The sequence below is a fragment of the Triticum dicoccoides genome, chromosome 6B (genome assembly GCF_002162155.2).
Source record: "Triticum dicoccoides isolate Atlit2015 ecotype Zavitan chromosome 6B, WEW_v2.0, whole genome shotgun sequence".
Lineage (NCBI taxonomy): Eukaryota > Viridiplantae > Streptophyta > Magnoliopsida > Poales > Poaceae > Triticum > Triticum dicoccoides.
This window is the reverse complement of record NC_041391.1, coordinates 34,983,513-35,009,883: the sequence shown is the minus strand read 5'-3', so window position 1 is coordinate 35,009,883 and position 26,371 is coordinate 34,983,513. Positions and strand designations below refer to the sequence as shown.

The 26,371-nt window shown below is 42.8% G+C and overlaps 1 protein-coding gene across 1 annotated transcript; it reads right to left on the bottom strand.

Moving 5' to 3' along the window:
• Nucleotides 1-3,116: 3,116 nt before the first annotated feature.
• On the bottom strand, nt 3,117-25,072 carry LOC119323407 (serine carboxypeptidase-like 18). The gene is made up of 6 exons (XM_037597052.1): nt 24,995-25,072; nt 24,747-24,865; nt 24,573-24,647; nt 3,725-3,784; nt 3,328-3,373; nt 3,117-3,200 (listed from the first exon to the last, which is right to left on the bottom strand). The coding sequence occupies exons 1-6, from the start codon at nt 25,070-25,072 to the stop codon at nt 3,117-3,119; spliced, it is 462 nt and encodes a 153-aa protein (XP_037452949.1).
• Nucleotides 25,073-26,371: the final 1,299 nt, after the last annotated feature.

Here is a 26,371-nt window from a genome sequence, read left to right as displayed (position 1 = left end):
TGCTACGGCCGCGCGACGGGACATGTCGGCTGCTTTCGCGGCAAGGCGGGACATCTCTCATGCTTCCGCTTCCATGCTCGCCTCTCCCTGGTGGCAATCTCTCAACCCAGAATTCACGCTGGCCATGGCAGATGCAAGGGAACGACAATGAATAACTTGTTTATTTTTGTGGATGAGGATTTGAGGAGGAATCTGCAGTCATCTTGGAGTAGTAGTATTTATAACCGAGTACTTATACGCTCCTAAGTGGGAAACCGTTTAGGTTTTGATTGGTGTGAACAGGTTTGCAATTTGGAATGTGATGGGACACAGGCACAAACTTTATAGATGGTTCTATAATTTCTAAGTGCGGCATTATTCCCGGACGGCATAACATGAGCACGCTTTCTCGGCCGCGTACGTGGCGTTTGCACCACAGGGTGCACCACAATAGGCAATGTCAGCACACGTCTTGTTCCAAGAACCGTACGCGCTCGTTATTACCATTGCGCACACTTCTTTTAATTAGAATGTGTGCCCTCTAGCGCACACACATTATCTGTCTAACTGTTTCTATTTGTTGAGGCTAATTGCAAATAGTTCATCCGTGTGAAGTGTATGGCATCAATCGCACTCACCTTTGATCTGACTGACCATTTTTGTTCTATCGCATAATAGCAAACAATTAATCTTCTGAAGCGTATGCCCTCAATCGCACACACCTTTATCTAGCTGCCCATTTCTGTTGTACTGCCTCATCACAAACAGTTAATCCGATTGAACTGTATGCTGTACATCGCACACGCCTTCATCTGGCTGCATGTTTCCGTTCTTCTTCCTCATCGCAAACAGTTCATTGAGCTGGACCATATGCCATGCATCACACACGCAACTAAAATCTGAACCGTGTTTGATGCATCCATCATCGCAAACGTTTTGCACCTTTTTGACGGGGCTTTACACCACAGTTTTCAATTATTGCACCGCACACAGTTTTGTCAAAGGGTTTCTGATCGTAGTGTTGCGTTAGCAGCATCCTGCAGTAATGAGTGACTTCAAGACGATGTCTCAAAGTGGTTACAACGCAAAAGATGCCTCTACCATCCGATCTAGAAGCTAGGTCTAAGGCATTTACCCAGAGAGAAACAGACAAACAAGGAGCCGAAGCTTCACGATGATGCCACCAAGGAACACGACACCCGAAGGCGGCATCATCAATTCGTCATGGGTGCCGACAGAACCGGCATAGGGCTTTCATCCGTAGCACCACGCCTCCCCGCCACTATTGTACCACGCCACTACTAAGTATAGTAGTATGGAGCACGAGACTTCACCTCCTCGGTGATGCGAGCCCAGCCAGGATTCCGCACCTCCACGCAAGACGAGAGCCAAGGCATCCCGCTAGCGGTGGCCATGAGCTGCGGCGAATCTGGGCGAGTCCTGGAAGTTGAACATTACATATGCAGCGGTCACTTCAGGTATGAGCTAAAATTTGTCAAGGAATAAACGGCTACCACTAGCAGAAAAACGACTTTTAGTCCCGGTTCGTAAGGACCTTTAGTCCCGGTTCTGGAACCGGCACTAAAGGGTGGGGACCTTTAGTCCCGGTTCAACACGAACCGGGGCCAAAGGCCCACCACGTGGCACGAGCCCGCGCCGTGGTCTGGGAGACCTTTAATACCAGTTGGTAACACCAACCCGGACTAAAAGTTTTTTTTTCAATTTTATAGGAAAAAAATGTTTTTTCGAATTTCAATTTTCTGAATTCTTTGAAGATTTAGACTCTAATAACCCCTCATAACTGCTCAAGTGTACACCACTCATTCCAAATCGTCTAACTTCCCGACCGGTCACACATCCTCTCAGTACTGTAGCCTGAGCACACTTAACTTCTGAGTTATATTTCCCCTAGTTTCCAAGTCAGCACTTGTTGTTTTCGTCACAATAGTAACTTGTCAATCCTATTAATCCTTAGGAGTTTAGCTTGAGTATGAGATCACATGTTTCACTGTTTGAATTTAAAACTATTATTCTAAAATACAATGATTATTTAGTAACACTAATATTTCTTTAATAAGCAGCTTGACCAGATTTGACTGAAATTCAAAAATACTGAAATAATTATTTAGTAACACTAATATTCTTGAATAATTATTTAGTAACACTAATATTTTTTGAATAAGTAGTTTGACCAAATTTAACCAAAATTCAAAAAAACTGAAATTTGAGCATAACTTTTTTTTCCTTTTAGAATTTGAGGATTCTATAAAAATTTGCAAAATGGCCCATGGCGGTCGAAATCGGATGCGGATTTTCGTGCTGAACATTTTGATATATTATACGTTTTTTCGACATAGTATGCAAAAGATATAGTCAGTTTACTTTTTCATAACACTGTTTTGCAAAACATGTCGAAATTTATATTTTAAAATTTCCCTAACTACTAGATGAAGTAACATAACTATATCTCGAAGGATTTTAATTTTTGAAGTTTTTATCATTTTATTTTGTTTTTTTCAAAACTGAAAATGCGATAGGGCGGTTGAAAATTGGCCTTTGGTCCCTGTTTGTGTCTCCAACCGGGACCAAAGGTTAGACCCCTTTAGTCCCGGTTTGTGACACAAACCGGGACTAAAGGGGCTCGTGGGGCTCCGGCCTGCCTCCAGTCTGCCACCACCCATTTAGTACCGGTTCGTGGCACGAACCGGTACTAAAGGTTCAACACGAACCGGGACTAACGCATAGTTGTTCGAACCAGGACTAGTGGTATCATTAGTATCGGACTAAAATCGAACCGGGACTAATGTGTCTCACGTAAGGTTGTTTTTGTACTAGTGTACATGCAAGCCCTCCCTCGAGAAATAGAGATGCAAGCATCCGAGATGTTTCGAAGGAGTAAGAGGAAATGCTCCATAGAGAGCTTTTTTCAACCGGACCTTATTTATTCCCACCGAAATTCATAAGCCTGTTACTTCGCAAGCTTAAGCTCAATGGAAGTGAACGTAGGGATACAATACACAGTACTGTATGGCAATATCTTTCATCTTACATATCTATTTATTCTCTTGTCTATTAGTAAAGTTACAACATACATTAATAATCTGAATTGTACCCGTGCCGGGGCATCAGTTGATCGCTCAGAGAGGTTCACGAGAAAGCCATCTATCGATCATAGCAAGACACTCCCTGGGCATGTACTCCGGGGCTGTGTGACCAGCACCCTACGTGTGCACGCAATTCATTGATAAGATTTGTTAACTTGTATTCTACTTGGTGCTAGCTCTCCTAAATACTACTAAAGTTAAATCTGAAAGCAATGGTGCATGCATGCATGTATCCAACACGTACCTTTACTGTTGCATATGTCAGATTGTTGGCGTAAGTTCTTGTGTACCTGTGCAAAATAAGAGAAAGAACAGCAACATATAAGGCATCAACATGTAATATGTATTATGGGACGGAGGGATAGTATGAACTACGACAACTGTTCAGTATTCACTAATAGCACAATACTCGTTTATGTCATGTGATTTGAACGTTGACGGGTCCCTCAAGTTAATTACCTTTAAGTGTCACTTCTTTATTCGAAAAGCTGCATGTTTATGCAAATAGTTAAATCGATGTTTATCATACTCCCTCGCTCCCAAAATAAGTGACTCAAGTTTATACTATGTTTAGTTAACTCCCGGCCTCTGCAAGTGATGCACACAACATGTACATATAGGTTGTAAAGTCAGTCCTTTACCCTACGACTTGGTCGTCCACATGCCATGGTCGCCAGTGATATGTGATAGACAGGTTAACACTAGTGCAGAACCTGGCTATAGCCCCGGTTCGTAAGGGGGTTTAGTGCCAGTTCTGCAACCGGCACTAAAGGGTGGGGACTAAAGGTTCCCCCGCTTTAGTACCGGTTCGGCACGAACCGCCACTAAAGGGCAACCACGTGGCACGAGCCGGGGCCGGGTGACGGGGGACCTTTAGTACCGGTTGGTAACACCAACCGGTATTAAATGTTTGAGCTGTTTTAGTTTTATTATTTATTTTTCCTTTAACTTTGTATTTCCATTTAATTCTTTTTTGTTTTCTGGTATTTTACGATACTACATATTGTACACGTTATGCATATATATAAATAGAATTTCTCATAGAACCGATTATATATACAATTTTTCCTACATGTAGCCTTCAGAGCCAGTGTCATTTGCCTTGGTGCCTTCGGAGCACGATAACAATTGGGAGTAGTTCATTGAGGCGGTAGCACGTAGTAGAATTCCCCTTTGGGATCTAGGACCTCATCGAGCAAAAATCCCGCTATTTCCTCTTGAAGTGCTCGTTTGCGCTCCTCTGATAGCTAGGAGCGTGTTCCGCACCGAATCAAACTGTTAAGAAGGAGATCCATATGCATGCATATTAGTTATGTGACTAGATATCGATAATGACGTAAAAATTATGAATAGTGTTCTGTTAAACGCGCGTACGCATAGATGTTTATCAGTTTTGGTCCTTTCGGACGTCATCATGCGAATGTTCTCGAGAATGCAATATGCACAATGATCTCTCCCCCGCGCCTGCTTCTGGGCCTTTACGAGAATAGAATTTAATCAGATAATAATTAACGAAGCTTGATAATTAATGGTATTGAAACTAGAATTAAAGAGATGCATTAGTGCAGAACCGGGCTATATATAGCCCTGGTTCGTAAGGGGCTTTAGTGCCGGTTCTATAGTCCGGAATTAAAGAGATGCATGGTAGCTAGCTAGTACTACTTAATTAATTATACCTTGGGTCAAAATCAATACAACTTTTCTTTCCATTCGCCTGGAACCTCTTTCGAATTCCTGAACTTTGCCCAAGCCCTGCCCACAGCCAAAGAAAATGAATAAACAAGTTATTAAATAGTTGATATCAGAAAATGATGAACTAAAGAGGCCGACATATAGTTAATAATGTTTGAAATTACCTGTCGACTATCCCATTCACGGTTGTGTAGTCTCTCTTATCTTTAAGTAGTGAGTCTAGTACTTCAACTGTTCCGTCGTCAACTTTAATGACTAACAAGATCCAATGGTAACTGCATGCACACACGTTTGCATGTCTTAATTAAGCGGACATGTGCATAACACTCATCAACTACTCTAAACCCCTATACAATTAATTATTAACATCTAGCTAGCTAGTAAGTAAAAACAGAATTTGTAGTACAAGACAGTGTGACTCACATGTAGGTGTAAGGAAGTAGTATATGTTAATTGGTATTGAGGCACTTTAAGAACTCTAGCATGTTTTTCTGTACTTCTTTTTGATACCATGCATATGTCCATGTTTCTTCATTAATGAAATTTGGGTCAATGAACCCAATGCCATAGCGTCTAGCTTTTTTCATTTCATACATTTTTATCCTACATGATACCACAGAAAAGAATATAGTGAGGATAATTACAGGTAATGATCGATCAATGAGCACTATAGCTAGCTTGAGACTTGAATTATAGAAAGAAATCACTTACATACAATACAAACTGACGATGGATTTGTCGAGTGCGTCTTGATGGAAAAACTGATATAGTTCTGAATACTCAATGGACAGAGCTAGCTCATGGAAGTAATACTCTTCCTTGACTTTCACCGTGAGGCCCTCTCGATTGCTGCTCTTGGTAATTTTCATGTACCAATCATGCAATTGATACATTCTTGTTGGGAGGTTCTGGACCTCCTTAGGCCTTACCAAAGGTTGGCCGCCGGCATATTTCCATTTTTTGTCCTTCTCTTTAAGCTTAGGCATGGGCTCAATCTCAAGGAGTTGTCCAACAGTGATACCAAGCATTTCAGCGTTCCGTCTATGCTCGTCGGTTATTACTAGCTGACCGACACCGGTACTCTCATGTGTTGGTACAACAAGCGGGGGGGATTGATTGCGCCGCCTGTTCTCCTAGCTGGGGAATGGTTTTCCCACATTTTTGGCCAGCTGCTTGGCTCGAGCTCAAGCTCGACCCCTTTTGTTGTCGTGCTCGATGTGCCTTGCTGATTTGGCGCTCATAGTCTGACTCAATAGTCTTGGGAGCTGGTGGTTGCGCCATACGAATAAAGTGGTCAATTGTCTCCTTGGGCACTTTCTCCCTTGGCGGCAGTGCCGGTTTTGGTGCGAAATGGGCCTCTACTTGGGCTTTCACTATGGCTTCGTTTTGCTCCTTGGTCATGTCGTAAGGCCTCTGCGGAAGAGGCGCGAGGCTTTTTGGACCATATTGAAATCGCTTGCCTCCGCCTGTACCTCCTGTACTACCTCGACTTCTAGCACTACGCACCATAGCTGTGGCGGCTCTCTTCCGCGATTGCTGAGGCAGCGGAGATGGCTGACGCGGTGTCGTACTTGGAGGGGGAGTGCCCCGCGTTGGTGGACTTGGAGGAGGAGGAGTGGCCTCATGCGTTGGCTGAGTTGAAGCAGGAGGACTGGCCTCACGCGTTGGCTGAATTGAAGCAGGAGGAGTGGCCTCACGCGTTGGCTGAGTTGAAGCAGGAGTTGTGGCCTCACGCGTTGGCTGAGTTGAAGCAGGAGGAGTGGCCTGAAGCTGTGCCGGACTAGGAGGAGCGTGAATTGTCTGCTCTTCGTCACCTCCTGGAATTTCAAGTTCTTGCTGATGCGGTGTCTATGGCCTTCAAAAGATGATGCAATCCTTTCTCCATAGGATGATACGATGTATGGCCTCTCCCAGTGTGCGCTCCTTGTCACCTCCAGGAATGTCAAGCGCTAGCCGCGAATATAGGTCCACCACCTCATCAACCACAACACGAGCATAGCCTTATGGAATCGCTCTGCAATGGTAGGTTGCTCCGGGGGGATTTGTATAAGCAACGGCGTCCGCCGCCTTCACGGATATATATGTTCTCTATTTTGAAGTGTAGCTCACAGTTAGTGTTATCCATGAGGTCATCCACAGGGTATCTATCCAGCAGTGCGTCGCCTGGGGAGGATCCCATGCTGCTTCTCGGCATGGATGGGACGGTGCTATCCAATGCTGGATCATCCGCTAGCTGCGGCCGCTGCTGAGACCCCCTTTACTGGCTAAGCGAGTCGATCTACTGCTGCTGCCTCTGCAATTTGAGTGCCAACTCCGCGTGGCTGATTCTAGGCCTTGAAGTCGTTCTGCTTCCTTCTTCCTCTGCTCGTCCTCCTTCTTCTTCTTCTTCTCCTCCTCCATCTTCCTTCTCGCACGGCTTCTATAGTCGGCATTCCAGTCAGAAAATCCCCCATACCACGGAATAACGCCCTTGCCTCGTGTTCTTCCTGGGTGTTCTGGATTTCCCATGGCGCGCGTGAGTTCGTCGTTCTCTCTGTTGGGCGTGAACACCCCCTCTCGAGCTTCTTGTATTGCTTGAACTATCTTAACATCGGCTCCTTTAAGAGATGCCTTCTTCGAAACCAGGCCTGTCTTCGGGTCCAACGCCCCCCATGCGCATAGAACCAACTTCTGCACCTGGGGGGCTAGCTCAATGTAACTGGAGTGACTTGTGCAGCCTGCATCTCCTGCTCAGACTTATCCTACTTAGGCATTGCCAACGCGTAGCCACCTGGGCCCATCCTATGGAGTTGCTCCCTTTTTGTGGCATTGGCCTTGTTTTTTGGACCGTTCCTTAGATAATTCGGATTCCTTGAATTTCATGAAATCATCCCAGTGTTCTCTTTGGTTCTCGAGTGTTCCCTTGAATTCTGGAATCTTCTTTCCTGCTTTGACGTATTTACTCCAAACAGTTTTCTTGTGGTTGTTGAATGCAATTGCCATCTTCCTAAGAGCAGCGTCCTTGACTTTCTGCACATCTGCAGCTGTGAAATGATCTGGTAGGGTGAAACATTGCATGAGATCTTCCCAAAGCGCCTTTTTTGCTCTCTCATCGACAAAAGTAAGATCTGGACGGGGCTTTGATGGCTCTTTCCATTCTTGAAGGGAGATCGGGAGTTTGTCCTTCACAAGAACTCCGCACTGACGAACGAACTTGTTCGCAATGTTCTTTACGCCGTCCTTCAACTTTGATACCATTAGCTTTGATGGCCTCGATGTTGTACTTTACGCCGTCCTTCAACTTTTTTCTCGGGCCTCGCACTACTCCGCCTGTAGAAGATTTGCTCGATCCAGAGGGCTGAAAAGAAGAAAGATCGATTCGTTAATATATCTTCAAATCATTTAAAACATGTGATGATGACCAGATGCCTGCTTATATAAATATACCTCGTCGGTCTCTGTTATATCAAGATCAACATTTTCTTCGCCATCATAATCATTAATTTCTTTGCCATCATAATCATTAATTTCTTCGCCATCATAATACATGACTTCATCAATTTGGTTGTCGCGATCGAATATCATATTATCACCCTCCCCGGTATTGTTCAGATATTGGGAGTCGTCATCTCCTTCATTTCGATTATCCGGCGAGCGAGGGGAGCGTATGATCTCGAACGGGGCCTCTTCTCCCTCTCTGCCGGTATTGTCCGCCATAGCTTTTATTTAACAAATCCAGAAGAAATATAAAACAATTTAGTGTTCAAATTACAATATGCATGCATGCAATCAATCTATAAGAGGAAATACTGAATCATAGTACATAATATGCATCGTCTTGAATAATATATAATCTCGAATACATCGTCTCGAATATGATATATCGAATACATCACTAGCTAGATACCTAATAAAGATCGAATACTACGGAATAATCTAGGCCATTTGCGGTTGCTGAGGCACAGGCGGTGGACACCCAAAGAGAAGGAACCATCACAGGATCATAGCTCCGGTGATCTCTCCAAAGACTCTGCCAGGTATTGGAGAACCTAACGTCCATAGCAGCCATGTAGCGACGGACGTGCTCATCCTCCTCCCTGACATGGCGACACACCCCCTCTGGCGGGGCCGGCTCCGTCCGCACCGAAAGTGGCCCACAGGAATGCCACCAAAGGAGCTCAGGGTCGATGACGGGACCCGGGTTCCTCACCAAGCGGCGAGCCCCTGAAGGTAGCACCTCCCAGTGCCAGCCCGGCGGAGCCCAATCCTGGACGCGGGTCCTCTGAAGCAGGACGTCGTCGCGAATGGGTCGACGGCAAGGATGTGGGCCGGGCATCGTCGAGAACAAATACTATACGCCGCAAAAGTAACATTTTTTAAATGATTGAATTGTGATTTCTTATATGCAAATTCTAAATTTGTATAACTAAAAGTATAAATTCATCTAATTCATATAACTAAAATTATAAGAAACTAAAAACTAACATTTCTATAACAATTTGAAATTAATCTAATTCATCTAGCTAAAACTAACATTTCTAAAATTTCTGACATTCCTATAATATTTCTAACATTTCTATATACTATTTGACATTAATCTAATCTAATTAATTAATTCATCGAAAACTTTGTATGAAAAACAGAAAAACTAAAAAAACTAAATACTGAAAACAGAAAAATTGTGTGTGTGTGTGCGCGCGCGTGTAGTGTGAGTGTGTGTGTGTGTGTGTGTGTGTGTGCGTGCGTGCAGTGTGTGTGTGCGTGCGTGTGCGGCCGGCGGCGGCGGCACGGTGGATTGGAGGGAGGAGAGGCCGCGGGAGGGGCTCATAGCGCGCGCGGGCGAGGTCGAGGCGATGGCGACGACGAGGTCCAGGCGACAGCGACGACGACAGCGATGGCGTGGGACAGGGTGACGGCACGACGGCGACGGTGCGGGACGGCGACAACGCGGGATGGGGGCGGCTACGGCGCGGGACGGGGGCAGCGACGAGGGGCGGCGGCGACGGGGCAGAGAAGAAGCAGAGGCAGAACTGACGAAATTTTTGAAGTGTTTTGTTATATAGGACCTCCCTTTAGTACCGGTTGTAGCCACTAACCGGTGCTAAATGTCTGATTTGGTCAGGCGAAGCAGCGGGAAGCACACCCTTTAGTACCGGGTGGTGGCTACAACCGGTACTAAAGGCCCCCCCTTTAGTACCGGTTGTAGCCATGACCCGATACTAAATGGCGTGCGCTGGCTCCAGACGGTGTGCAAGTTTAGTCCCACCTCGCTAGTCGTGGAGTGCCGAGGCCAGTTTATAAGCCCCGGCGCGGGCACTGCATTGAGCTCCTCTCCAATGCAGGCCTTCTGGGTCTACCTCTTCTACTCTGCCATGTTGGGCCTACTGGGCTAGCGGGCCCGCGTCCAGGCCCAACTACAGGTTCGGTTTCTAGTCATATGCAGGCCGCTATGGCCCAGTAGGTGGTCTTTTTTTATTTAGTTTTTATCTCAACAAAAATTTAGTTTTTTCTACTTTATTTATTTTCATTTATTTAATTCTGAATATTTTTTCTTTAGGTACAAAAAATTACATACTTTCTGTTAGTGCGAGTAGTTTTCAAATTTGAATACTTTAATTTTTTTCTAATTTAGTTTTTGTCTCAACAAAAATTTAGTTTGTTTTTCTTTTTTACTTTATTTATTTCATTTATTTATTTCTGAATATTTTTTCTATAGTTACAAAAAATTACAAACTTTCTGTTAGTGCCAGTAGTTTTCAAATTTGAATAGTTTAAATTTTAATTATTTGAAGAACTAATTTGTAGACGAAGTGCATCCAGTTTTTGCACATAAAATTTCTTCGCGTTTCAAATACCAAAACATATAAGTACCCTAACTATTACAAAGATTCCCTCCGGTTTGTTCGAAGCGGCACTTTCTAGATATATAAGTCTGGAAAGTCACTACAGAAGAAAGTGATGACGGTGAGGCCTATCACATGCCAGTGTGGGATCTTTGGGTGTGACACTTTTTCTTCGCATGTGTCCCTTGGCGTCGTAAGCATGGACAATCTTCATCATTTAACTAGATGCTCGGATCAACATTCACTGTGAATGGAGCAATTTCATCAAACTTTTCATAATCTTCTGACATGTCTGTCTTTTCATCCACTCCCACGATGTTTCTTTTCCCTGAAAGAACTATGTGGCGCTTTGGCTCATCGTATGATCCATTCGCTTCCTTATCTTTTCTTTTTCTCGGCCTGGTAGACATGTCTTTCACATAGAAAACCTGTGCCACATCATTGGCTAGGACGAATGTTTCGTCTGCATACGCAAGATTGTTGAGATCCACTGTTGTCATTCCATCGTGCGGGTCTTCCATTACCCCGCCTCGTGCCATATTGACCCATTTGCACCGAAACAAAGTTACCTTCAAACCACCTCCATAGTTAAGTTCTCATATGTCCTCTATGTAACCATAATATGTTTCCTTTCCCGTGTTGGTTGTTGCATCAAAGCGGACACCACTGTTTTGGTTGGTGCTCTTCTTATCTTGGGCGATCGTGTAAAATGTATTCCCATTTATCTCGTACCCTTTAAAAGTCATTATATTCGAAGATGGTAACTGGGACAGCAAGTACAGGTCAACTTCAATATCGCCATCATGCATGGCACATGTCTACAACCAACCGGCGAAAGTCCTCGTTTGTTCACGTGTAATCCAGTTGTCAGACTGCTCCGGGTGTTTGGAGTGTAGAAAATTCTTGTGTTCCTCCATATACGGCGCCACCAAGGCAAAATTCTGTAGAACTGTGTAGTGTGCTTCAGTGAGAGAATGCCCATCCATATATATTATTTGATCCCCTCCTAGCGTGCCTTTTCCATCCAGTCTGCCCTTATGCCGCGATTCAGGAACACCAATCGTCTTAAGGTCAGGAATAAAGTCAATACAAAACTCAATGACCTCCTCATTTTCATGGCACTTCGAGATGCTTCCTTCTGGCCTAGCACGGTTATGAACATATTTCTTCAAGACTCCCATTAACCTCTCAAAGGGGAACATATTGTGTAGAAATACAGGACCCAAAACGTTAATCTCTTCTCAAAGGTGAACTAGGATGTGCGTCATGATGTTGAAGAAGGATGGTGGGAACACCAACTCGAAACTGACAAGACATTGCACCAAATCATTCTGTAACCTTGGTATGATTTCTGGATCAATTACCTTCTGAGAGATTGCATTAAGGAATGCACATAGCTTCACAATGGCTAATCAAACATTTTCCGGTAGAAGCCCCCTCAATGCAACTGGAAGCAGTTGCGTCATAATCACGTGGCAGTCATGAGACTTTAGGTTCTGGAACTTTTTCTCTGCCATATTAATTATTCCCTTTATATTCGACGAGAAGCCAGACGGTACCTTCATACCGAGCAGGCATTCAAAGAAGATTTCCTTCTCTTCTTTGGTAAGAGCATAGCTGGCCTGGCCCTGATGTATGCCGTCTTTTCCGTGCATACGTTGTTGGTCCTCCCGTGCCTTCGGTGTATCTTTTGTCTTCCCATACACGCCCAAGAAGCCAAGCAGGGTCACGCAAAGATTCTTCGTCACGTTGATACGTCTCCAACGTATCTATAATTTATGAAGCATTCATGCTATTTTATTATCTGATTTGAATGATTATGGGCTTTATTATACACTTTTATATTAGTTTTGGGACTAACCTATTAACTGGAGGCCCAGCCCATATTGTTGTTTTATTGCATGTTTCAGTATTTCGAAGAAATGGAATATCAAACGGAGTCCAAATGGAACGAAACCTTCGACAGCGTGATTTTTGGGAAGATTATGATCCAGGAGACTTGGAGTGCAAGTCGGGGGGTCATCGAGGAAGCCACGAGATAGGAGGGCGTGCCCCACCCCGTATAGGGCGTGCCCCCTGTCTTGTGGGCACCTCGAGCACCTCCCGACCGACTTCTTTCGCCTATATAAGCCTACCTACCCTAAAAACATCGAATATCAAGATAGATCGCGAGTTCCGCCACCGCAAGCCTCTGTAGCCACTAAAAACTTCTCGGGAGCCCTTCCCGGCACCCTGCCGGAGGGGGGATCCTTCACCGGTGGCCATCTTCATCATCCCGGCGCTATCCATGATGAGGAGGGAGTAGTTCACCCTCAAGGCTGAGGGTATGTACCAGTAGCTATGTATTTGATCTCTCCCTCTCTCTCTCTCTCTCTCGTGTTCTCTCTCATGTTCCCTCTATGGAACGATCTTGATGTATCCTGAGCTTTGCTATTGTAGTTGGATCTTATGATGTTTCTCCCCCTCTGTTCTCTTGTGATGAACTGAGTTTTCCCTTTGAACTTATCTTGTCAGATTGAGTCTTTTATGAGAACACTTGATGTATGTCTTGCCGTGCTTATCTGTGGTGACAATGGGATATCATGTGCCACTTGATGTATGTTTTGGTGACCAACTTGCGGGTTCCGCCCATGAACCTATGCATAGGGGTTGGCACACGTTCTTTACTCTCCGGTATAAACTTGGGGGCACTCTTTGAAGTACTTTGTGTTAGTTGAATAGATGAATGTGAGATTGTGTGATGCATATCGTATAATCATGCCCACGGATACTTGAGAGGTGACAATGGAGTATCTAGGTGGCATTAGGGTTTTGGTTGATTTGTGTCTTAAGGTGTTATTCTAGTACGAACTCTTGAACAGATTGATCCGAAAGAATAACTTTGAGGTGGTTTCATACCCTACCATAATCTCTTCGTTTGTTCATCCTATTAGTGGCTTTGGAGTGACTCTTTGTTGCATGTTGAGGGATTGTTATATGATCTATCTATGTTATTATTGTTGAGAGAACTTGCACTAGTGAAAGTATGAACCCAATGCCTTGTTTCCTATCACTGCAATACCGTTTACGCTCACTTCTATCGCTTGGTACTTTGCTGTTTTATAATTTCAGATTACAAATATCTTTATCTACCATCCATATTGCACTTGTATCACCATCTCTTCGCCGAACTAGTGCACCTATACAATTTACCATTGCATTGGGTGTGTTGGGGACACAAGAGACTCTTTGTTATTTGGTTGCAGGGTTGTTTGAGAGAGACCATCTTCATCCTATGCCTCCTACGGATTGATAAACCTTAGGTCATCCACTTGAGGGAAATTTGCTACTGTCCTACAAACATGTGCACTTGCATGCCCAACAACATCTACAAGAAGAAGGTTGTGTAGTAGACATCAAGCTCTTTTCTGGCGCCATTGCCAGGGAGGCTAGGTAAGCGGCACTCACACCCCGTGAACTAAGCTCTTTTTTGGTGCGGTGAGTGCTTGAAGGTATATCTTTAGATCTTTGAATCGAATCTTTTTGTTTCTTGTTTTATCACTAGTTCCGTTTATAAAAGAAAATTACAAAAAAAATGGAGTTGAGTTTGTCTCATACGTTTCGTCTTTTTAATACCTTTTGTGAGAATGATGGTAAGGAAAATTGTTCTTAAGTGCTAGAAGAAGAATTACATAGAATGCTTGGCATGGAATATGTGAATGATGAGCATGATTGCAATGTTGTTAGTATGAATTCCTTGAATATACATGATGCTAATTATATGCAAAGCCACAAGCTTGGGGAAGCTATGTTTGATGAATATGATATTTTTTGTCCCCCAAGTTTTGATGAGAATATTTATTATGATGAAAGCATGCCTCCTATATATGATGATTATATTGATGAAAGTGGGTTTGAAAGAGTATCAACTTTAGGTAGTATTGATCCCACTATTTTGGAGGATATTTAATCTTATTGTGATGAATATGAAAGTGGATTTGGAAGAGTGTCAACTTTATTTAGTGATGATTCCACTATTTCGGAAGAGGTTCCAATTGATTATGAGAACAAAGTTGCTATCTATGATGATTATTGTGATGAATTGTATGCTATTAAGAATAATGATAACCATGAAACTTGTCATCATGATTTTAGTTTTCAATTGGATTATGCTTAGCACGATAATTATTTTGTTGAGTTTGCTCCCACTATTATTCATGAGAAGAATTTTGTTTATGAGGAGAGTAGTAAATTTTCCATGCTTGTAAATCATGAAAATAATGCTTTAGGTGCTGGTTATATTGTTGAATTCATTCATGATGCTACTGAAAATTATTATGAGAGAGGAACATATGCTTGTAGGAATTGCAATAATGTCAAGTTTCCTCTCTATATGGATAAAATTTTGAAGCTATGCTCGTTTTACCTTCCTATGCTAGTTGATTATTGTTCCCCTAAGTTGTTTGCTCACAAAATCCCTATGCATAGGAAGTGGGTTAGGCTTAAATGTTCTAGTCATATGCTCCATCATGCTCTCTTTATGTTTCAATTCTTATCTTTTATGTGAGCATCATTGTCATCATCATGCCTAGCTAGAAAGGCATTAAAGAAAAGCGCTTGTTGGGAGACAACCCAATATTTTTCCTTAATGTTTTTGTGTGTCCACATGATTATTCTACTGTAGTAATCATGTTTTATAGCTTTTGTTGGGAAGACTTGGGTGAAATCTATATGATCTTGCTGTAGAAGACAGAAACTTTTGCGCTCACACGATTAGCTGCCATTTTTTTACTGGAGAGTGTTTTTAAGCTGATTCTTTTTGAAGATGATTAATAGAAAAATTCTGAAGGTTCAGCAATTTATTTCATAATTTTTGGGGTTCCATAAGTATACGTTTGATACAGATTACTAGAGACTGTTCTGTTTTTGACAGATTCTGTTTTCATTGTGTTGTTTGCTTATTTTGATGAATCTATGGCTAGTATGTAAGGGTATGAACCATAGAGAAGTTGGAATAAAGTAGGTTTAACACCAATATAAATTTATAATGAGTTCATTACAGTACCCTAAGTGGTGGTTTTATTTTCTTATACTAACGGAGCTTACGAGTTTTGTTTTGAGTTTTGTGTGGTTGAAGTTTTCAAGTTTTGGGTAAAAGATTCGATGGACTATGGAATAAGGAGTGGAAAGAGCCTAAGCTTGGGGATGCCCAAGGCACCCCAAGGTAATATTAAAGGAAAACCAAGCACCTAAGCTTGAGGATGCCCCGGATGGCATCCCCTCTTTCGTCTTCGTTCATCGGTAACTTTACTTGGAACTATATTTTTATTCACCACATGATATGTGTTTTGCTTGGAGCGTCATTTTATTTTGTTAGTTTTTGCTTGATGTTAGTTAGAATAATGTTTTGAATCTTTAGTTTCAATAAAAATGTCAAGGATAGCCTTTGTCATGCTTATTTTGCTAGTATACATGTTGCTGTTTGAAAACAGAAAGTTTACCGCTGTTGCAAAAATTCCCTAGAAAAGTCAGAGAATGATATAATGTTGAATCTTTTTGCACGATGATCTATGACAAATCTTTTACAGCGTATTATTTTTCTTATAATTTTTGGAGTTAGGGAAGTATGATGAATCTTGCATTCTTTACAGACTGTACTGTTTTGGCAGATTGCTGTTATGTTTGCATTGTTTGCATATGTTTGCTTGTTTAATGATTCTATTTGAGGATAGGAGTATTAAATATGCAGAGACATTTATTATACAATGTTGAATAATAATTTTAGTGATTTTTTATAGTAGAAAATGATATGGTTTTGCATTGGTTTATACTAACCTATCTCACGAGTTCTTGTTGAGTTTGTTGTGAATGAAGCTTTTGATAAAAAGAGAAACAGTGATATGAAAGGAATTAAGGATACACAAAAGTTCAAGCTTGGGGATGCCCAAGGCACCCCAAGATAATATTTCAAGAAGTCTCAAGCATCTAAGCTTGGGGATGCCCCGTAGGCATCCCACCTTTCTTCTTCAACAACTAGCGGTTAGTATCGGTTGAGCCTAAGGTTTTGCTTCTTCACATGAGTTGTGATATCCTTGCAATGTCATTTTTGTTTTGCTTTGCTTGCTGTATGAATAAGATACCAAGATCCGAAATTCTTAAATGAGAGAGAGTCTTCGCATAGTTTCATAATTATTTTTCTACTCATTGATCTTCACTTATATCTTTCTGAGTAGTTTTTCATTTACTCGTGTGCTTCACTTTTATCCTATCAGTAAATGGTTGAATGAGTTGAATGTCATAAATCTGAAATTATATATGTTTCATTTGCTTATCCCATGGGGAGTAATGACTTCACATGTAAGAAGTAGAGGTAGTAAATTTATCGAAGGTTAGCAAGCATTGTATTGGTCATTTGGACAATTCATGAAAGAATATTGAAGGAAGAGAGATTTCACATATAAATATATTATCATAGACATCTTTTATAATTGTGAGCACTCATTAAGTATTACATGCTAAAGAGTTGATGTTGGACAAGGAAGACAATGTAATGGGTTATGTTTTCTCGCATCTCAGTTAAAGTATATTGTCATGGATCATTCAAACATGTTGAGCTTGCCTTTCCCCCTCATGCTAGCCAAAATTCCTAGCACCAAGTAGAGAAACTACTTGTGCTTACAATTATCCTTAAATCCAGTTTTGCCATGAGAGTCCACCATATCTACCTATGGATTGAGTAAGATCCTTCAAGTAAGTTGTCATCGGTGCAAGCAATAAAAATTGCTCTCTAAATATGCATGACTTATTAGTGTGGAGAAAATATGCTTTGTACGATCTTGTTATGAAAGCAATAAAAGCGATAGACTGCATAATAAAGGTCCATATACAAGGGGCAATATAAAGTGACGTTCTTTCGCATTAAGATTTTGTGTATCCAACCCTAAAAGCGCATGACAACCTCTGCTTCCCTCTGCGAAGGGACTATCTTTTACTTTATGTCTTTTATTTTATGCAAGAGTCAAGGTGATCTTCACCTTTCCCTTTTTCATTTTATCCTTTGGCAAGCACTTTGTGTTAGGCTGATCCTGATATATATATCCAATTGGATGTACGTTAGCATGAACTATTATTGTTGAAATCACCCAAAGGTGAATACGTTTGGAGGCAACATTATAAGCCCCAATCTTTCTCTGTGTCTGATTAAAACTTCATAACCACAAGTATTGCGTGAGTGCTAGCAATTGTGGAAGACTATATGATAGTTGAGTATGTGAAGTTTGCTAAATCAAAGCTCTAACATAGACTCTTCCTTAAAGTAAGATGAATTGCAATTGTTTGATGACTAATAATGAAGTGTGCTAGTTTTCAAGAAAGTTTATGGTCTATGCTTTAATATGTGAATTGCTTGTTACTAGTTCGTGAATAGTTTTATGAGATGAACTATTGTTATGACATATAATGATGCTAGTAAAGGTGATTGAAATTATCATTGATCAAACTTGTGCACCTCTAGCATTCACACTTCATAATTTCTTTCTTTTATCATTTACCTACTCGAGGACGAGTAGGAATTAAGCTTGGGGATGCTGACACGTCTCCAATGTATCCATAATTTATGAAGCATTCATGCTATTTTATTATCCGTTTTGAATGATTATGGGCTTTATTATACACTTTTATATTACTTTTGGGACTAACCTATTAACCGGAGGCCCAGCCCATATTGTTGTTTTATTGCCTGTTTAAGTATTTCGAAGAAAAGGAATATCAAATGGAGTCCAAATGGAACGAAACCTTCGGTAGCGTGATTTTTGGGAAGATTATGATCCAGGAGAGTTGGAGTGCAAGCCGGGGGTCATCGAGGAAGCCACGAGATAGGAGGGCTCCCCAACTATAGGGCGTGCCCCCCTATCTCGTGGCCCCCTCGAGCACCTCCCGACCGACTTCTTTCGCCTATATAAGCCTACGTACCCTAAAAACATCGAATATCAAGATAGATCGGGAGTTCCATCGCCGCAAGCCTCTGTAGCCACCAAAAACTCTCGGGAGCCCTTCCTGGCACCCTGCCGGAGGGGGGATCCTTCACCGGTGGCCATCTTCATCATCCTGGCGCTATCCATGACGAGGAGGGAGTAGTTCACCCTCGAGGATGAGGGTATGTATCAGTAGCTATGTGTTTGATCTCTCTCTCTCTCGTGTTCTCTCTCGTGTTACCTCTATGGCACGATCTTGATGTATACCGAGCTTTGCTATTGTAGTTGGATCTTATGATGTTTCTCCCCCTCTACTCTCTTGTGATGAATTGAGTTTTCCCTTTGAAGTTATCTTGTCGGATTGAGTCTTTTATGAGAACACTTGATGTATGTCTTGCCGTGCTTATCTGTGGTGACAGTGGGATATCATGTGCCACTTGATGTATGTTTTGATGACCAACTTGCGGGTTCCACCCATGAACCTATGCATAGGGGTTGGCACACGTTCTTGACTCTCCGGTAGAAACTTTGGGGCACTCTTTGAAGTACTTTGTGTTGGTTGAATATATGAATCTGAGATTGTGTGATGCATATCGTATAATCTGTTGGGGAACGTAGCAGAAATTCAAAATTTTCCTACGTGTCACCAAGATCTATCCATGGAGAAACTAGAAATGAGGGAAAGGAGAGTGCATCTACATACCCTTGTAGATCGCTAAGCGGAAGCGTTCAAGAGAACGGGGTTGAAGGAGTCATACTCGTCGTGATCCAAATCACCGGAGATCCTAGTGCCGAATGGACGGCACCTCCGCGTTCAACACACGTAGAGCCCGGTAACGTCTCCCATGCCTTGATCCAGCAAGGAGAGAGGGAGAGGTTGAGGAAGACTCCATCCAGCAGCAGCACAACCTCGTGGTGGTGGTGGAGGAGCGTGGCAATCCTGTAGGGCTTTGCCAAGCACCTGCGGGAGAGGAGGAGGTGTCACGGGAGGGAGGGAGGCGCCATGGCTTCAAGTGCGGCTGCCCTCCCTCCCCTCCACTATATATAGGGGCAAGGGAGAGGGGGCGGGGGCGCAGCCTTGGCCCTTCCTCCAAGGAAGGGTGCGGCTAGGGAGGAGTCCATCCTCCCCAAGGCACCTAGGAGGTGCCTTCCCCTTTTAGGACTCTCCCTTTCCCTTATCTCTTGGCGCATGGGCCTCTTGGGGCTGGTGTCCTTGGCCCATATAGGCCAAGGCGCACACCCCTACAGCCCATGTGGCCCCCCCGGGGCCGGTGGACCCCTGGTGGACCCCCGGACCCCTTTCGGCACTCCCGGTACAATACCGATAATGCACGAAACTTTTCCGGCGACCAAAACAAGACTTCCCATATATAAATCTTTACCTCCAGACCATTCCAGAACTCCTCATGACGTCCGGGATCTCATCCGGGACTCCGAACAATATTCGGTAACCACATACAAACTTCCTTTATAACCCTAGCGTCATCGAACCTTAAGTGTGTAGACCCTACGGGTTCGGGAACCATGCAGACATGCCCGAGACGTTCTCCGGTCAATAACAAACAGCGGGATCTGGATACCCATGTTGGATCCCACATGTTCCACGATGATCTCATCGGATGAACCACGATGTCAAGGACTCAATCGATCCCGTATACAATTCCCTTTGTCTAGTGGTATTGTACTTTCCCGAGATTCGATCGTCGGTATCCTGATACCTTGTTCAATCTCGTTACCGGCAAGTCTCTTTACTCGTTCCGTAACACATCATCCCGTGATCAACCCCTTGGTCACATTGTGCACATTATGATGATGTCCTACCGAGTGGGCCCAGAGATACCTCTCCGTTACACGGAGTGACAAATCCCAGTCTCGATTCGTGCCAACCCAACAGACACTTTCGGAGATACCTGTAGTGCACCTTTATAGCCACCCAGTTATGTTGTGACGTTTGGTACACCCAAAGCATTCCTACGCTATCCGGGAGTTGCACAATCTCATGGTCTAAGGAAATGATACTTGACATTAGAAAAGCTTTAGCATACGAACTACGATCTTTGTGCTAGGCTAAGGATTGGGTCCTATCCATCACATCATTCTCCTAATGATGTGATCCCGTTATCAACGACATCCAATGTCCATGGTCAGGAAACCGTAACCATCTATTGATCAACGAGCTAGTCAACTAGAGGCTTACTAGGGACATGGTGTTGTCTATGTATCCACACATGTATCTGAGTTTCCTTTCAATACAATTATAGCATGGATAATAAATGATTATTATGAACAAGGAAATATAATAATAATAACTAATTTATTATTGCCTCTAGGGCATATTTCTAACATAATCATGCCCACGGATACTTGAGGCGACAATGGAGTATCTAGGTGGCATTAGGGTTTGGTTGATTTGTGTCTTAAGGTGTTATTCTAGTACGAACTCTTGAATAGATTGATACGAAAGAATAACTTTGAGGTGGTTTCGTACCCTACCATAATCTCTTCGTTTTTTCTCCACTATTAGTGGCTTTGGAGTGACTCTTTGTTGCATGTTGAGGGATTGTTATATGATCTATCTATGTTATTATTGTTGAGAGAACATGCACTAGTGAATGTATGAACCCTAGGCCTTGTTTCCTATCATTGCAATACCGTTTATGCTCACTTTTATCGCTTGCTACTTTGCTGTTTTTATAATTTCAGATTACAAATACCTTTATCTACCATCCATATTGCACTTGTATCACCATCTCTTCGCCGAACTAGTGCACCTATACAATTTACCATTGTATTGGGTGTGTTGGGGACACAAGAGACTCTTTGTTATTTGGTTGCAGGGTTGTTTGAGAGAGACCATCTTCATCCTACGCCTCCTACGGATTGATAAACCTTAGGTCATCCACTTGAGGGAAATTTGCTACTGTCCTACAAACTTGTGCACTTGCAGGCCCAACAACGTCTACAAGAAGAAGGTTCTGTAGTCGACATCACACGTGCATCACATCGATTGCGGAGCGGACCTCTAGGTCTTTCCAATAGGGCAGGTCCCAAAATATAGATTTCTTCTTCCACATGGGTGCGCGTCCGTAAGCGTCCTTCGGAACAGGTTGTCCACCAGGACCCTTTATAAAGATTACCTTCAAATACTTGACCATATCATGTACATCAGCACCAATACGGTGACGAGGCTTCGTCCGGTGATCCGCCTCACCTTTGAAATGCTTGCCTTTCTTTCTTACGGGATGCCTGCTCGGAAGAAATCTATGATGTCCCAAGTACACATTCTTCCTACAACTATCCAAATATATACTGTCGATATCATCCAAACAGTGCGTGCATCCGCGATATCCTTGTTTGTCTGTCCTGAAAGGTTACTAAGAGCAGGCCAATCATTGATGGTCACGAACAACAACGCCTTTAGGTCAAATTCTTCCTGTTTGTGCTCATCCCACGCACGTACACCTTTTCCATTCCACAGTTGTAATAGTTAGTCAACTAATGGCCTTAGATACACATCAATGTCGTTGCCGGGTTGCTTAGGGCCTTGGATGAGCACTGGCATCATAATGAACTTCCGCTTCATGCACAACCAAGGAGGAAGGTTATACAAACATAGAGTCACATGCCACGTGCTATGGTTGCTGCTCTGCTCCCCAAAAGGATTAATGCCATCTGCACTTAGACCAAACCATACGTTCCTTGGGTCACCTGCAAACTCCTCCCTATACTTTCTCTCGATATTTCTCCACTGCAACCCGTCAGCGGGTACTCTCAACTTTCCGTCTTTCCTACGGTCTTCTCCGTGCCATCGCATCGCCTTGGCATGCTCATTGTTTTGGAACAAACGTTTCAACCGTGGTATTATAGGAGCATACCACATCACCTTGGCAGGAATCTTCTTCCTGGGGCGCTCGCCCTCGACATCACCAGAGTCATCGCGATTGATCTTATAGCGCAATGCACCACATACCGGGCACGCATTCAAATCCTCGTACTCACCGTGGTAGAGGATGCAGTCATTAGGGCATGCATGTATCTTCTGCACCTCTAAACCTAGAGGGCAGATAGCCTTCTTTGCTTCGTATGTACTCTCGGGCAATTCGTTGTCCTTTGGAAGCATATTCTTTATCATTACCAGCAACTTTCCAAATCCCTTGTCAGATACACCATTCTCTGCCTTCTATTGCAGCAATTCCGGTGTGGTGCCCAACTTTTTCTTGTCAGCTTTGCAATTCGTGTACAACAATTTCTTGTGATCCTCCAACATGCGCTGCAACTTCTTCTTCTCCTTTTCACTTGCGCAGTTTCTCTTTGCATCGGCAATGGCCCGACCTAGATCATCAGGGGGTTCATCTGATGCCTCTTCTTCAGCTTCTTCCCGCATGGCCGGCTCAGCTTCTTCCCCCATTGTTGTATCATCGTATTCCGGGAACCCATGGCCAGGATAGCTATCATCGTCCTCTTCTTCTTCATTGTCTTCCATCATAACCCCTCTTTCTCCGTGCTTGGTCCAAAAATTATAGTGGGGCATTAAACCGGACTCAAACAGGTGGACATGAATGGTTCTTGAGATAGAGTAATTGTGACCATTCTTACAGCCAGCACATGGACAAGGCATAAAACCATTTGCCCGCTTGTTTGCCTGAGCCGCAATCAGAAAAGTATGCACGCCATCACTGAACTAGGGAGAGCATCGGTCATCCTACATCCATTGCCGGCGCATCTTCATTACACACCACCGAAAAGACCAAATTAATACAAGTTCATACATAAAGTTCATACATAAAGTTCATACAACACTTAAATGCAACATACAAATAACTCTATCTAAAGAATTTAAATGCAACAACAAATGCGATAAGATCCCAACTAAGGTAACAATTGATCCAACAACATAATGATACCAAGCCACACTATCAATGGCATATTTTCTAATCTTTCTAATCTTCAACCGCATTTTCTCCATCTTGATCTTGTGATCATCGACGACATCGGCAACATGCAACTCCAATTCCATCTTCTCCCCGTCAATTCTTTTCAATTTTTCTTCCAAATACTCGTTTTCTCTTTCAACTAAATTTAACCTCACGATAATAGGGTTGGTTGGAATTTCCGGTTCACATACCTCCTAGATAAAAATATCTATGTCAACTTGATGGGCACAATTTTACATAAACACGAAATGCAACAAATAGTTTTAAAAGAGAATATACCACATCCGAATCATAACACGGACGAGGGCCGACGGGGACGGATATCAAAACCATGGCACTATGTATAACAAACAACGTACGGGTAAGATAATTATACAAGTAACTATATATGTAAATCACACAAACATGAATTTTTTTATATAAAAAAGATAAGAACAAGATGCTCACCACAAGGTGGTGCCGGTGACGGGTCGGTGCGGACGATCGACGGTGGTTACGACGGAGACGGGAAGGCACTAAGTAAACCACACCTACATATGCAAACTAACAGTTATTTTAAGCTCAAATTGCATATAAATCAAATAAACTACCACATATAATTCCTCCCAAATTACTAAAACCCACAAATTAATCACTATATATAAAGCATTGCAAGAGCTAATCTAGCAATGAGAGATGAAAGGACAGAGTTGCTTACCTTTGTGATCACATGAATGGATGGGGCCTCCAAATCTTGAAAAAATTTGGGCAAAATGTGTGATGGAGCTCGAGGGGAAGAGAGGAAGAATAGAGAGGAGGAGAGGGGAAAGGGGAGAAGAACAGAGCGAGCTGGATGAAGGGTTTATATGCAGGGTGACCTTTAGTACCGGTTCATGGCAAGAACCGGTACTAAAGGTGCTGGAGGGGCCCCAGTCTAACAACATCCTGCCACCACTCTCTTTAGTACCAGTTCATGGAACGAACCGGTGCTAAAAGTTAGCCACGAACCGGTACTAATGATCTCTGCCCCCTAGCCGTTGGAACCGGCACTAATGGTCACATTAGTGCCGGCTCAAATACAAACCGGGACTAATGAGCTTTACATTAGACCCTTTTCCTACTAGTGTAAGTTGTCTGATCCATGCTTGGGTGCCGACATAAGATATTTTACAGTCGTGGTCTCCACTGCAGCCTGATACACACATGGAAAAACAAATCTAATTAAGGAGTTAAGTGTATATTTCCATAATTAAGGAGATCACAGAGAGCTCACTACGTGCTTACTTGTAAATCATAGCTTGGTAACCTTTAGTGATCAAGGATAAATGATCATCCACCGTACTCGTGATTTCCATTTTGTAAGGTTGATCGAAATTACACCGTCGCCATGATGGAACTGTTTCCTACAACGTATACACCATATGTACGAAATAAGCCCTTCGGTGGCATGCAGAGATTCCCTTCACTCTAAATAAAAGTGTAGGGATTCTCTCAAGTGTATACCCCTAATCTATTGTCCTACCCTACCTTACCTTGTGAATAACAAAACTCCCCCTTACGGCTTCATCATTTGTCCATAACTCGGATAGAAAGTATGTGGCACTCTGCATCAAAATAATGAAGTACAACAATTAAGATGTTGATACAATTAACACGGTACAACAGGGTAACAAAAATGAAAGCAAAAAAAGGAGCGAAAAATTAAAAGGAAAACAACGACTGAAACGGAAAATTGAGAAGAAACTAATATTAATATTTGAGATGATTACCCTGCACACAGACGAAACTGCAGACTTTACTACCCTTTCTTTTCACGATCTTGCAATATGGGCTGCTTGTGAATCGCGAGGCTTGAATATTCTGGACAAAGTGGCTCCAAGATGTGTAGATCATTTAAATCCCTTATGCACTGTAACCAAGACCAAAACTACTAAGAGCATGGTTAATTGTATAGCCAACTGTTGGCTATAGGGTGAAAGATTTGTTGGCATAATAGGGATGGTTGAAGGCGTTGCAGTTAGTCATGTCAGCTGAGATGAAATTATTGTTGGAAATATGCCCTAGTGGCAATAATAAAATGGTTATTATTATATTTCCTTGTTCATGATAATTGTCTATTGTTCATGCTATAATTGTATTAACTGGAAACCGTAATACATGCGTGAATACATAGACCACAACATGTCCCTAGTGAGCCTCTAGTTAACTATCTCATTGATCAATAGATGGTTATGGTTTCCTGACCATGGACATTGGATTTCATTGATAACGGGATCACATCATTAGGAGAATGATGTGATGGACAAGACCCAATCCTAAGCATAGCACAAGATCATGTAGTTCGTTTGCTAAAGCTTTTCTAATGTCAAGTATCATTTCCTTAGACCATGGGATTGTGCAACTCCCGGATACCGTAGGAATGCTTTGGGTGTACCAAACGTCACAACGTAACTGGGTGGCTATAAAGGTGCACTACAGGTATCTCCGAAAGTGTCTGTTGGGTTGGTACGAATCGAGACTAGGATTTGTCACTCCCTATGACGGAGAGGTATCTCTGGGCCCACTCGGTAATGCATCATCATAATGAGCTCAATGTGAGTAAGTAGTTAGTCACGGTATCATGCATTATGGAACGAGTAAAGAGACTTGCCCGTAACAAGATTGAACAAGGTATAGGGATACCGCCGATCGAATCTCGGGCAAGTAACATACCAATGGACAAAGGGAATTGTATACGGGATTGATTGAATCCTCGACATCATGGTTCGTCCGATGGGATCATCGTGGAACATGTGGGAGCCAACATGGGTATCCAGATCACGCTGTTGGTTATCGGCCGGAGAACGTCTCGGTCATGTCTGCATGGTTCCCGAACCCGTAGGGTCTACACACTTAAGGTTCGGTGACGC

Coding starts and splice junctions, on each gene's coding strand:
- LOC119323407 (XM_037597052.1), bottom strand. CDS start 25,072: ATGCAGAGTGCCACATACTTTCTATCCGAGTTATGGACAAATGATGAA. Junction 3,785..24,572: donor CTTACACTAGTAGGAAAAGG/GTCTAATGTAAA, acceptor GTTCTGCACTAG/TGTTAACCTGTCTATCACAT. Junction 3,374..3,724: donor GTGGACGACCAAGTCGTAGG/GTAAAGGACTGA, acceptor TATTTTGCACAG/GTACACAAGAACTTACGCCA.